The 12,984-nt window shown below is 48.3% G+C and overlaps 1 protein-coding gene across 1 annotated transcript in view; it reads right to left on the bottom strand.

Annotated features, from left to right (window-relative positions):
* The window catches only part of IRAG1 (inositol 1,4,5-triphosphate receptor associated 1), a 115,266-nt gene that overhangs the window by 54,720 nt on the left and 47,562 nt on the right, over positions 1-12,984 (bottom strand). Inside the window, exon 3 of the mRNA XM_052652881.1 lies at positions 41-141. Coding sequence (XP_052508841.1) covers positions 41-141 — 101 coding nt within the window. The remainder of the gene's footprint in view (positions 1-40; positions 142-12,984) is intronic.

The raw sequence follows: 12,984 nt of genomic DNA, 5'->3' as shown, positions 1-12,984 counted from the left end.
CAGTGCCCTTTATTGCATAGATTAGGCACAGAGGATGTACCTGTTGACCGGGTTTTTGTCAGTTTCTCCTTCTGGTGAACTGGCATCCCCAGTTAGGATGATGGTGGGTGGACTGCAAGATATTCCTGTGGTGGCAGGGTCCTGGTGATTTAGAACAAGAACACAGATGGAGTTAAGCTTCCAGGAGCTGGAACCTTTATTCCAGCATCATGATACCAGAGCCTTCTTGAAATGGGCCAAAGGCAGTTTATTTGGATTATCCAGAAAAAAGAAAAAGAAAAAAAGTTTCTCCTTCATTCACCTAGCTTAACTTGGTCTATCTTTTATGCGCTAAGATTAGGAAACCACAAAGCCATCCCTGGTTATTCCTCACTAACACTGTATTAATAGGAAAAGAACAGTGGAGTCCTCAGGCTGCAAGCAGCCTGCTTGGGGAACGATGCAGGCCAGCAGAAAACGCAGCGACACCCATGTTCCTGACACCCAGTGACAGTTCTCCATGTGGCTAATGGTGACATGTCAATAAAGCGATTTGTCCCATGGGTAATGGAACATGGCTTTTAACTTTTATAACTTTGTGAAAATGTTTATCTAAATAAACAAACATTTCTGAAATAATAACAAAAATTACAGGCCAATCCTTAAATTTTTGAGATAGTTTGCAACTACTAAGCAAAATAGAACAAAACTTCTAACCATCAAAATGAAAGTTATTACACTGTAGATTGGAGCAGCTGTAGTGAAAATGGTATACTGTTATGCTGCTAATGGCTGTGTGAGTGGTAAAACCCTACGTATACAAATGTAACAACAAATGTGTATGTTACAAATCTGTATAATAAGTATTTGTTGAGTGAGTAAATGAATGAATGAAATGAAAGCATGCTGTATAGGATATACAACAAAATTCCTAAAGATGCACGTCAACCTGTGTTTTTCCATATCTGAGTGGACTGGAGATAGAAATAGGACCAATGAACAGGAACAGTAGTGTCTGACTTTTCTGCCACCTGTTGTCCCAGTGTATCCATCTCAGAATTGTTCCCAGTTATATCTGGGAGACTCTCTGGGGGTCCTCTTTATGACCCTTCATCATTTTCCTTCTCCTTGCCCTGCTTTCCCATACTGGTGTGTGCTGTTCTAGCCCTCTGTGAATGCCCTACTCTCCCTTCCAAAGGCCTGTCTCCCCATGCCCCTGAGCATGTCACACCACCTACAATATCAATGCAGCTTCCTGAAGCTTCAGAGCAGTGGGTCCCCACAGCCACTTTCTGTGGAGGTCATGTCCTTCTGGAACCCCTGGGGACTAGTGCTCTTACCTCTACTGGCCTTGATGAAGCCATGGCCAGGGGGCTGCCCTCATAGAGCCAGGCTGAGCTGTGTTCTTAAGTCCTTGGTATGCAGGAGTTGGCTCTTAGCAAGGTGGGGAGGAAGCCCTCTCTCCTTTTCACATTATTCTTTCTTGTCAAGTGGGTACTATACAGAGCCATCTGGACTTCTTGATTCCCACAACTTTTAGTGAAACCAGCTCTTCCATTTTCATCTGCGTCTATTCCCTCCCTTGGCCTCAAACGTGAGGCCAGGTGAGCTGGGGAAGAGTCTCTGAGTGCAGCCGGGGAACGCCAGATCCCTGTGTTCCACGATCTTTCAGCAGGAGGGAGCTGTAGCGATGAGACAGGGGGAAGCCCGCAGAATCCCTGAGCACATGGAAGGAAACTTCGGACAAGGACCCTGGCTGGGTAGGAGCAGGAAGCAGCACTGCCTTTTTCCTTTCCCTTTGGAAGAATCACACCCTCAAGTTTCTGCTCGTCATCCACTGGCTGTGTGTCCTCGGCGAGCTACTTAACCTCTCTATGCCCCATGATAACTCACAAGGCTGATGTGAGGATTAAAAATAATGTGGAGAAAGTACCTTAGCACAAGACTGATGTATCAATAAACAGCCATACCACTGTCAAATCACTTTTCTCTCTCACTCAACAAACACATTTTAGTTACGCATCATGTGCCAGAAGCAGTTTGAGATACAAAGACCCTCATGAGCTCACAGACAAGCAAGGGAGACAGAGAAGTAATTCATCAGTAATTCGCTGATAATACATATAAGGTGATAAGGGATGAACCACACTCTTTGAAAGCTCAAAGAAAGCAAAGCAAACTCTCTTATGAGGGGAGCTGTAGAAGACTCTCCAGAGGAGGGGACATTTAAGCTAGCTCTTGAGGGATGAATATGAGTTTGCAATACAAAGATATTAGAGGAGGGACTGCCCTGGTAGTCCAGTGGTTAAGAATCCGCCTTGTAATGCAAGGGGCGGGGGTTTGATCCTTGATCAGGGAACATAAGATCCTACATGCCACGGAGCAACTAAGCCCACAAGCCGCAACTAGAGAGTCTGCATGCCACAACGAAAGATCCCACATGACAGTGAAGATCCTGGGCTGCAGCTAAGACCCGACCCAGCCAAATTTAATTAATTAAAAGTAAGAATTAGGGGGGAGGCTTTGGGCAAAGGAAACAGCATTAGTAAAAGGCGTAACAGCACTAAGGATTCATGAGTGTAGCTGGAGCACAGACTATGGAGTAGGTGAAATAACTTGCTTACTCTCCCGCCACCCCTTTTCCTCTCTCCCTCTCTCTGTTCTGCCCCCCAACCCAGCTTAGTCTTTAGCCCCATTCATGGTGTAGACTGTTTTACCCTCCCTTTTTTTAAGATTGACACAAAAGTTTTCAAAAGTCTTAGAGTCTAAGAGAGCGGCCAGTCTGTAAACTTTTGCACATTATTACACTTTATTCTGTCTATTCATCCAGCAAACATTTATTGAACGCCTACTACGTGCTAGGGCCTACGCAGACAAAGGCGAACCAGGAGGACCTCTGAAATACTCCCCCCGCCTCCTGGCTAGCACAGTGGGAGGGGAGTGAGGTAGAAGTAGCCTCCTTCCCACCGCTACCCATCCCAGGTAGGGTCCCGCCGGTCCTGCAGGTCCGGTCCGGTCGGGTGCCGTCAAGGTTGACGCTGTGAGGTAACTGGTCTGCAAGGCACTGGAGGAACTGTTTTCCAGTGGAGTTTTCCCTGACTCCTGGCAAAAGTGATGAATATGAGTCACTATCCAGAGGTGACTGTCATCCACGGGGTTGCTGGTACCCTTACCCAGAGGAAGGTCAAGGGCAAAGATTCCCACGCAGAAAGGCAGAAACAAGCCCCTGGTGGCGAGTGCCAAGCATGTAAATACAGACACACACACAATTTGAAGTTGCTTAAAAGCCAGGAGGCACAAAGCAATCAGGGAGAAATCCTCTAATCCCCTGATGGAATGCCCTGGAATGTCCTCATGCTCTCCTTCCAAAGTGTACAAAATATACACTAATAAAATCAAATTGTTCTCTCCTTAATCAGCTCACAGAAAGCTCCAGGCAATATCTAATTTCCTGCAAAAGTGTTTTTGTGGGGAACATTTAGTCTTGTGCTGGCTGGGTTTCACTTTAACGGGGAATCAGGAGAGAGTGTGGGAAGATTCCAAGGGCCCTCCGGGTGAATTCTGCCAGGTTTTAATGCCGTGTAAATACTCATCCTTGCTCCGGCTCTGAGCTGCCAAAACAGAAGGCAGGGCCTCAAGAAAGCTTGTTGGGCGGCGCATTCAAACAGAATCCACCAGGCAAGTTCCTGGCTCCAGGACTTCAGGACTCAGGCTCTGGAGCCACACTAATTCATGATACAGATTTTCACATTAGTTGTGTGACCTTGGGCAAGTGACCTCTCCTCTCTGTGCCTCATCTATAAAATAGCTATCTCACAGCATAGTTACAACAGTTCCACAGACTGATGTAGAAATAGGATTGCCAGATAAAATACAGGATACCCTGTTACATTTGAGCTTTAAATAAACAACAATTACGTTTTTACTGTAAGTAGGTCCCAAATACTTACTTACACTGAAGTATTCAGTGTAAAGGAGCTCTGAAGGTAAAGACTCTGCCATCAGTGCAGGAGACCAGGGTTCGCTCTCTGGGTCAGGAAGATCCTCTGGAGAAGGGAATGGCAACCCACTCCAGTATTCTTGCCTGGAGAATCCCATAGACAAAGGAGATTTGCAGGCTACATTCCATGGGGTAGCAAAGAGTCAGACATGACTGAGTGACTAACACACGTCCCAAATATTGCATGAACATAACTGTTTCATTTGCTAAGTGTGGCAGCTCCAGATGGTAAGCTTGTAGAAGAGCACCCGGCAGCTAGTAAATGCTCAATAAGTGTCAGATGTTATAGTCTGTTGTTGGTACCTTTGGGGCTAAATTAATGACTTTGGAATTTGGTTTGGAGAAGATTATTGTTCTTAGTTTTGCATCTACACAACCTTTTGGAGTTCAGTTAGGAGGACCTTGCACTTCTGGTCATGGAGCCACGGAATATCTTCTGTGGGACACCCAGCCACAGAAGTCCAAGTAATCAAGGACTCCCAGGGAAGCCTACATCCAAGGCCTCCTTCACCTGGCTCCACCCCCTCTCTCACCACCTGCGTCTCAGACAAGGTAGAGATGACTCTTACCTATAGGAGAAGCAAAGAAACAAACATGGGTAGAAGGAAGTGACATTTAGTCCCACCTACTGCCTGCAGGGCCCTGCCCCAGGCACTTCCTGTGTATTTTCTCATAATCATTCCAGCAGCTCTGAGGATGAACCTCAGGACACCCATGAACAACGTGGGGTGACAATGTCTCCTGATCTCACAGAGCCGTGCAGGGGAGATGAGAAGACGAAAGCAAAAGCCCTGAGTGTGAAATAGGGGATTAATATATTTCTTTTCTTTCCCCTTTTTTCACATTTCAATTTCCACTTAACCAACAATAAAAACCAGACTGTCCAGGGTTGCACAACCCTGGGGAAGAAACAGATACCAGGCCTGTTGGCCTTCCTGTCACACACGCTGGCTGTACAAGTTGTCTCCAGGTCTTGGGTCTCACCTTCCCTGATTTCTGGTGCCCTGCAGGCCTCTGACGTGCCTCTCTTATTCTTCCAAACTGTACCTTACCCAGTAAGCCCCTTCCTCCAGGAAGCCCTTCAGGCTGAATACACAGCTGGAGGAAAGATAGCAGGGGCACCCTTCTCACCTTCCAGGGCCCAGCCTCCCCAGGGATCCGTTCCCCTTCCCTGGAGTCAGCCGAGCACTGCGGGAGCTGGGCCATCTCCCAGCAAGCTTGCCCTTTAATAAGCCAGCAGGTCACATTTTGTTCTCTTTAAATAAGCCTTATAGAAACATTTAAATGTTTATTTCGCTCATAAATTCCCAAGAATGCACCACAGTTTCCTAACTGCCTGGGTGCAGGGATAAATATAGGCCAGTGTCACAGACGGGAATATTAGCTTCCTTTCCCCCATGTCACGTGGTGAGCCCTGGCTCGGAAGCTCTGAGCAGCAGACCAGCCCCAGCCCAGGCAGGAGTGGGGAGTTTAGCTCCTGCACTGGGACCCTGGCAGCCGGTCTGGGAGAAGACTGTGCAGGCAGGCAGTGTCGGGTGGTGAAGTTGGGAGGTCTACACTGCTCGGTGACCTCGGGCAAGTCACTTAACTTCCCTGGGCTTCCTGTTCTCAAACATTAGTTGGAGCAAATAATCCCCATTTTCCAGGCCAGTTTTGAGGGTGACAGTGACAGTGAGGATAGTGACAGAGGGCGGGCACTGCTACAGCTGTATCCCCAGGTCTCTCTCTCACAGCCCGAAGGGCAAACAAGGACTGTCTCTGGAGAGGACAGCCCTGGCCGCCAAGAGGCTTAGCACTCTCGTGGCAGGATAAAAGGATTCTCTGGGGACTTCAGAGAAAATGATTATTCCAGCAATGAGTCCTAAGAGCATGGGAGAGAGCAGAAGTGCCTCTGCTGAGCTCGGCTGGACCTGGGGCTCCTCCCTGCCAAGCGTGGAGGATCAGACCCTGGCTCCCGGAAGGCTCCCCGTTGCCCCCCGTGTGGGCTTCCCCGTCACTCGCGGCCTGCCCTGCCTCTGTCGGTCCTCTTTCCGGCCATTGTCCGGTCTACTCCTAGCAGTCTGGGGATCGTGGCTTAGTTGCTATGTCGTGTCCGACTCTTTGCGACCCCACGGACTGTAGCCCGCCAGGCTCCTCTGTCCAGGGGATTTCCCAGGCAAGCATTCGGGAGTGGGTTGCCATTTCCTTCTCCAGGGGAGTCTTCCCAAACCGGGGATTGGGAACCCCTGCATGGGCAGGCGAGTTCTTTATGGCCGAGCCACCAGGGAAGCCCCAGGCAGGGGTCACCCACCCCCAGATTATCCTACCTTCTTCGTCGCTGTGTTTCCTCTCATGCCATCAGCCTTTGAAGTGTGAAAGTGCATAGAGTGTCTGTGAGCCTTCCTCTGTCGGGGAGGAGGGTATCACTCAACCAGTTGGCCGTTCATCCATGATTATCTTCTATCCCCTCCTCATCCTTCCTGTCCATCGCCTCCTCCCTTAGGTCCAGGCATTTAATCATCCATACAGCCAATTATGCGCCCAGCCTATCACACAACCATACATCCCTAAGCTCTTACATGTGCAAGAGCCTATGCTGAGGGTTGGAGATACACACATCAGCCCTGACCCTAAAGGAATGCAACCTGACAGGGTACTCAGAGAAATAAAAAAAAGACAAGCTACATCCATTGGCTTATAATAAGACCAATAACTGTGATATACATTCCTGACCATCTGTAATAATCAACATTTCTAAACCACATTCTGCTCTGTCCTGGACAGTTGCACAGCTATAACCTCACAGCTCTTACTCTCTGACCCAAACCATTAGAAGCCATCCTGGTAGAACAGTCCTCTTGACTCTGTCTGAGCTTCTCTTCCATAGAGGATGGGGCATCAAGCACCTACCTCCCATGCCTGGGGTTTCTGGTGTCCAAGACACTGGATTTACTGCTGGGTGGCACCAGGGAAGGAGGCAAAGGTGGTGGGAACACCTTAGCAGAAATGGGTTTGAATCTCCACTCAGCCATGACACTCCATGTGGCCTTTGACAATTATGCAACCTCTTCTACAAAATACAGATAATAGTAATGTCTACTTTGGGGGTTCCCAATAGATATCTCCAATATCTTATACATCAGACTCTAATGCTTTACTGACAGTTTATTTAAAGATACTTCACTGAAGATCTGAATAGAGCCTGTTTCTGCAAAGGGCAGGATGAGATAAGGATGAATTCAAAATTTTTGAGTGGAGTATTCAAGGTACTCCTCAGCTTCTGGTGGTTAGAGTGCACTTCCTTGCCTCAGTTTTTCTCATCTGTAAAATGGGTAATAATCATACTGATCTCCTAGAATTGTTGGTGTAAAATGCTTAGAGCACTGTCAGTCACATAGGAAGCACGGTAAGTAAGACGGTTCTCATAGGGTTAGTTGGGAGGGTTGGGAGGGTGGTCTCCCCACTCTGCACAGTCATTACCAGTTTCCAAGGATTTAACACACATTATCTATTTCGCCTTCATCTCATTCCTGACAGAGAATTGATTCTTTTGAGTCCTGAACCCTTTTCCCACCACGGTAGAGCACGCATTTCTCCAGGGGCCTCCATTGGGGTATAGATGGAGCCCTAGCCCACTGACAAGTGATCACAGGGTCTCAACAGCCAAGGGGAGGCAAAGTGGAGAGTGAAGCTGGCAATCCACCTTACCCAGTCTCATGTGTTAAGGTCTAGATATTTCTGGGGATGGCATAGATCAAAGATCCGCCAGTTCCTGATCAGAGAAGGTCATGAGAGCAAATCAGATCAGAGAGACCTGTCATTCAGCTGTAAATCCACAAGGAAGTGAACTCCCTGAGAGTGGGACTTTGGTTGGTTAGAGCTCAATAAATGCTTGGTGAATGAATTCAATAAACATTTATTGAGTAAATTAAACTCAGTTCTATATTTGCTGAGTACCTACCACACGTCAGTGAACTGCCATCCATTTCCTGTGTGCTCAAACTCCACTGCATTGCAATGGGGTGTTTTCTGGACTAGAAAGAAGAAAAACCATCATTCTAGGCCTGTTTCTCAGCTACGAGCCATGAGGCAGCGAAATTCAGGCCTTGTTACTTCTTCATTATGTGACTTTGGACAACTGGCTTAACCTCTCCAGGACTTACTTTCCTAATCTATAAAAAGGGTACAGGCATTGCTAACTTACAGGGCATTATAAAGGTCATCTGAGGTCGTGAGTACAAAGAGCTTAGCCTAGAACACAGTAGGAGCCTCACATGTTGGTTTCCCTCCTTGCATCCAGCTATAATACCTACATGCTCTGAGCTTCTCCAGCTATAGTACCTACATGCTCTGAGCTTCTCCAGCTATAATACCTACATGCTCTGAGCTTCTCCAGCTATAATACCTACATGCTCTGAGCTTTCCAGTTTCCTGGGGCTGATGATCTCTGTCCCCACAGTGGCATTAGAGGACCAACAGCAGTGATACCTGTGAAAACTTTTTAGTGTACCATTTTGTGCTGTGTGAGGGACTGAGAGCTTTGTTGAATACTGAGTAAAGTTGAGTGCTTTGCTTAGCACTGGCTATATGTTATTCTGGTAAAGTCAGGTTGCCTGGGTTTGAGTCTAGGCTCTTACAATCTAACCCCTTAGCTGTGTTGCCTAGTGAACCTTACTTTCTTTTCTGTGCTTAAATTCTTCATCTACAAATGGGAATAGCAATAATACCGACCTCACAGAGTTAGTGTGAAAACTAAATGAGATAAAATAGACAGAAACCTAGCATCGTGCCTGGAATTGCCTTAAAATTTAGCTGGTGTGAGCAGCTATTACTGGAACACTCAGCTTATAGATAAGGAAGCTGAGGCATGATGAATAACCCACCCAGGGTCACACTCAGGGATGAAGCGCAGGCCCCCTTCACTCTGCCACGTGGCTCATGTTTCATGTTCCTATGAAACAGAAGCATTTCCTGTGCCTTCCAGAACTCCCTGGCTGCTTGGGGAATCCTGCTTGGAATTCTTCTCTTCTAACAGGACAGCCATGTGGGATGATGGTAGCGAGTCTGGATGTGTCTCTTACTACACTAAGCAGGGAGAGAGTTCCAGGTTGGTTATGGTGGCGGCCACCATGCTATCCAGTTCTGGGCCAAAAGATGGGGAGGCCCCGCAGCTTCATGGTCAGAGGTTCTAGGAGCTCCACAAACAGTTCCTTTCCTGTTAGGGCTGGATGCAGAGGGCCGCTTTTCCAAAAAACACTCCAACCTCATTTTCAGTTAAGTAATAATTGGGGTAGGGGTCAGGGTGGGAGCAAGGATGCTGCTGGTTAGTTGAGTGCTTCAGTGATCATGTCAACCAGACGCTGCTGTATGTGAGGGCTGAACATCAGTTTCTGTCTAGAGGACCAGAAAGTGCAGTACAGTAAGTACCCTACATACGAACCTTCAAGCTGTGAAGTTTCAAAGATGGGAACGTGAATTTGCATGTAAAGTCACGTTATTTCATGCATCTAGTGTGCTTTGTCTCGTGCACACATCCTCTACAAGCAGTTGTGTTTTGTGTACTTTACTGCACAGTACTGTATAGAGTGTGGGAGTACAGTTTCTTTATTTCAAGCCCAGGATGTCCAAAAGTATAAAACCTCACTATGTTCTATGCTTTTTTATGTCTTACTTGTGTGAAAAGTATTATAAATCTATTACAGTGCAGTAGTCTACAGCTGATTGTGTTAGCTGGGTACCTAGGCTCACTTTGTTGGACCTATGAACAAATTAGACTTACAAATGCATTCTCAGAACAGAACTCCTTCGTATGTAGGGGAATTATTGGTCAAGTAGATGCTCAGGGAGGCCTGGAGTGAGAGGAACACGTGAGTGTGGCCTGAAGCGGGAACAGCACGGTGGCCTAGGTTTCTAGGGCTCAAGACACACCCAAGCGTGCTGTTTTATCAGGACCACAGCTGTAGCACTTCAGGTTTATAAGGTGGTAAGTTCTACGGGGCCCAGGTTGGCTGTCTCTGACAAGTGGTTTTGGGAGCAGAGGACAGCGTTCCCTTGGTCCTAGCACCTCTCACAGAGGCCCCAGTGCCAAAGCTGAGAGAGCTCAGTGCAGGGCATAGACCAAGAATGTGGGCTCTGGGGCCAGGCTGCCTGGGTGCAAATCCTGGGCCTTTCACTTACAAGCTGTGTGACCCTGGAGCAAGGCACTTAACTACTCTGTGCCTCAGTCTGCTCAGCTATGAGATGGAACTGATGATGCCTACCTCATAAGGGGACTTGAAAGTTAACTGAGTTAATAGAGTAGTAACCCCAACAAGGTCCATGTGGTCAAAGCTATGGTTTTTCCAGTAGTCATGTACGGATGTGAAAGTTGGAACATAAAGAAGGCTGAGTGCCAAGGAATCAGTGCTTTTGAATTGTGGTGATGGAGAAACTCCTGAGAGTCCCTTGGACAGCAAGGAGATCAAACGAGTCAACCCTAAAGGAAATCAACTCTGAATATTCCTTGGAAAGACTGATGCTAAAGTTGAAGCTCTAGTACTTTGGTCACCTGATACAAAGAATGGATTCATTGGAAAAGACCCTGATGCTGGGAAAGATGGAAGGCAAAAGAGAAGGGGGCGGCAGAGGATGAGATGGTTGGATAGCACCATCGGCTCAAAGGACATAAATCTGAGCAAAGTCCAGGAGATAATGAAGGACAGAGAAGCTTGGTGTGCTGCAGTCCATGGAGTTGCAAAGAGTCAGACACACTTAGCGGCCGAACAACAATGAAAAGTGTGGTACCCGGCAGCACAAGGTTAGCAGTTATTAGTGGCTTTATGGATAATGGAGAAGTTGGGTAAGTGAGTGGTTAGAAAACGGTGGTCAGAGTGATGCCGGAGGAGATGACGTGAAACATGTGAGGTCAGCGTATGAGCTCACACTGACCTGCCCCTGGGGCCTTCCAAAACCCCTGGAGGGGGAGAGGGGTGAGATCCAGTGAGAACTGGGCTCTTATAGTTAATATGAATGTCTCCGTACTTTGAGGTTTGGAAGGCCCCTCTGAGGAGGCCATGCAGTTCCAGTGAGTGGAGTTGCTAATACGGCTGCTGGTTACAGGCCTGGAAAGGGCTGATGTCCTAGGTCACACTGCCTCTAGGGCCTGGGGCCAGGTCTGGTGCCCCACAGTGAGGCAGAGACAGGCTGGTATGTGTGGGGAGGGGTGGAGGAGGCTCTGAAATGTGCCATGGCATCAAAGCCTGGAGGAACTGGAGGCAGAGAGGCTCTAGGAAGACGCAGAAACCTCCTTCATGCGTCTGTGGGTCTTCACCCACAACAGGCCGCTGTGACGACAGAACTGAGGGAGTCGGGGGAGGCAGGCTCCAGCCTGACCAGGAAGCAGAGCTGCCAACCACGCACGGGTCCACACCCAGAGGCTTTGGTCCAGTGGGTGGAGGTTGGCAGAGGAATCCAGGGGTAACAAGCTCCCAGGTGACTTAGACCAGGCAGGATTTTGCCTGTCTTTAGAGGAAGGGGCTTAGATGTGACCTGAGATCTGGTCAGTGGCCTACTGTCAGTCTGTGATCCCATAAGGTCGCGGGCTTATATCCTCACAGCTTCTGCTCCTGCCAGAGCCTCTTGGCTACCAGCTCATCCCTTTCGGCCCTTCCCTGTTCAAAGGCCAACCCAGGAAACACTGCTCAGGACACAGCCTCACCAGAGGGCGTCATCAGGAGGCTTTAGTTCTTTGTGCATTTTGATTATAGCTTCTGCTTGGGATCTTAAACAGTTTATCTCTTTATCTGTCCAAGTCTGTGCGTGTCTGAAAGTGTGTTTAGGTCTGGCATGTGTATGAGTGTTCGTGTGCTTATGACTATGTTTGTGTGTGTGTGTGTGTGCGTGAGCAGAAAGAAAAACAGGATCTTTTGTGTTTTTGTGTGAGATGGCCTCAGCTAGTGCCTCAGTCAGCAATGGCAAGTGGGGGCTGGGGCCTGAGAAACCAGAAGTAGGGCTGGACCCCGGGGAGCCGTAAACTCAGAAGGATGGTCTGTTCTTTGCCTGTTTCACAGAGTGGAATTCACACGGCACCAGGAGTTCCAGCCCAGTCTTCCTGGCCAACCTTGCTTCCCTGGCCTCTGCTGGAGCTCTGCACTGAGCTCTCTCAGCTTTGGCACTGGGGCCTCTGTGAGAGGTGCTAGGACCAAGGGAACGCTGTCCTCTGCTCTCAAAACCACTCACTCCAGAGTCCCAGTTCTGAAATCCTGCGCTAATGGGCCTCTCACAGGATCCGGGCATCCTGGCTCCAGCTCACCCGGGTTCCTCATGGGTCCTTCTCCTGATAGACTCTGGCACTGCAAAGGCTATTGAGGCCCACAAACAGTCTCTATTTTCTCATCTCCCCATGAGCACATGGAGGACCTTCAGAGACCCTGAGGGCCCAGGGTGTTTGTTATAGAAGTCTGGTTTGGGAAAGTGAGTTTGTGGGGGCTGGAATCTGGAGTTTCTGCTGCTCAGCTGGGGCTCTCTGACCCTCAGCTGTGTAGTGAGCTCCTGGCACCCTATCCCTGCTTAGTTATCCCTAGAAATTCACCCTCACCTCTGACCCAGTGAAGTTACACCTATGTGTGGTTTGAAGCCATGATGGGGAGAAAGGCCAGCAGGCTTTTGTGCTATCTGGTCTTGCGTCTTGGTGGAGGTTTGAAGTGTCTTTTAATTAGAGAGGTTTGAAACCAAGAGGAACTGAACTCAATGTGAAAAAGATCTCTTCACCGAGGATGGAGCTGTGTCTCTGCCCATCTTTCGTTAATTTATTTTTTTAGGAGCACTTGAATACTTGGGGATCAGGGCGTGGCAGCCATTCAGGGTAGTTGCCCAGGATTCAGGAGCTAGATTTTGCATCACAACCTGTCTTAAGGGCACTATCATTGTGAGTAAAGTGGATAGGGTCAGGGAGGACCACAGCAAGAAGTGATCCAGGACTGAGGGGTGGAGATGCTAAGGGGATAGAACCTGGGAAAGGGAATGACTTGAGGACTGGGGGCAGTGAC

This window comes from Budorcas taxicolor, chromosome 15 (genome assembly GCF_023091745.1).
Source record: "Budorcas taxicolor isolate Tak-1 chromosome 15, Takin1.1, whole genome shotgun sequence".
Lineage (NCBI taxonomy): Eukaryota > Metazoa > Chordata > Mammalia > Artiodactyla > Bovidae > Budorcas > Budorcas taxicolor.
This window is presented reverse-complemented; position numbering and strand designations above follow the sequence as displayed.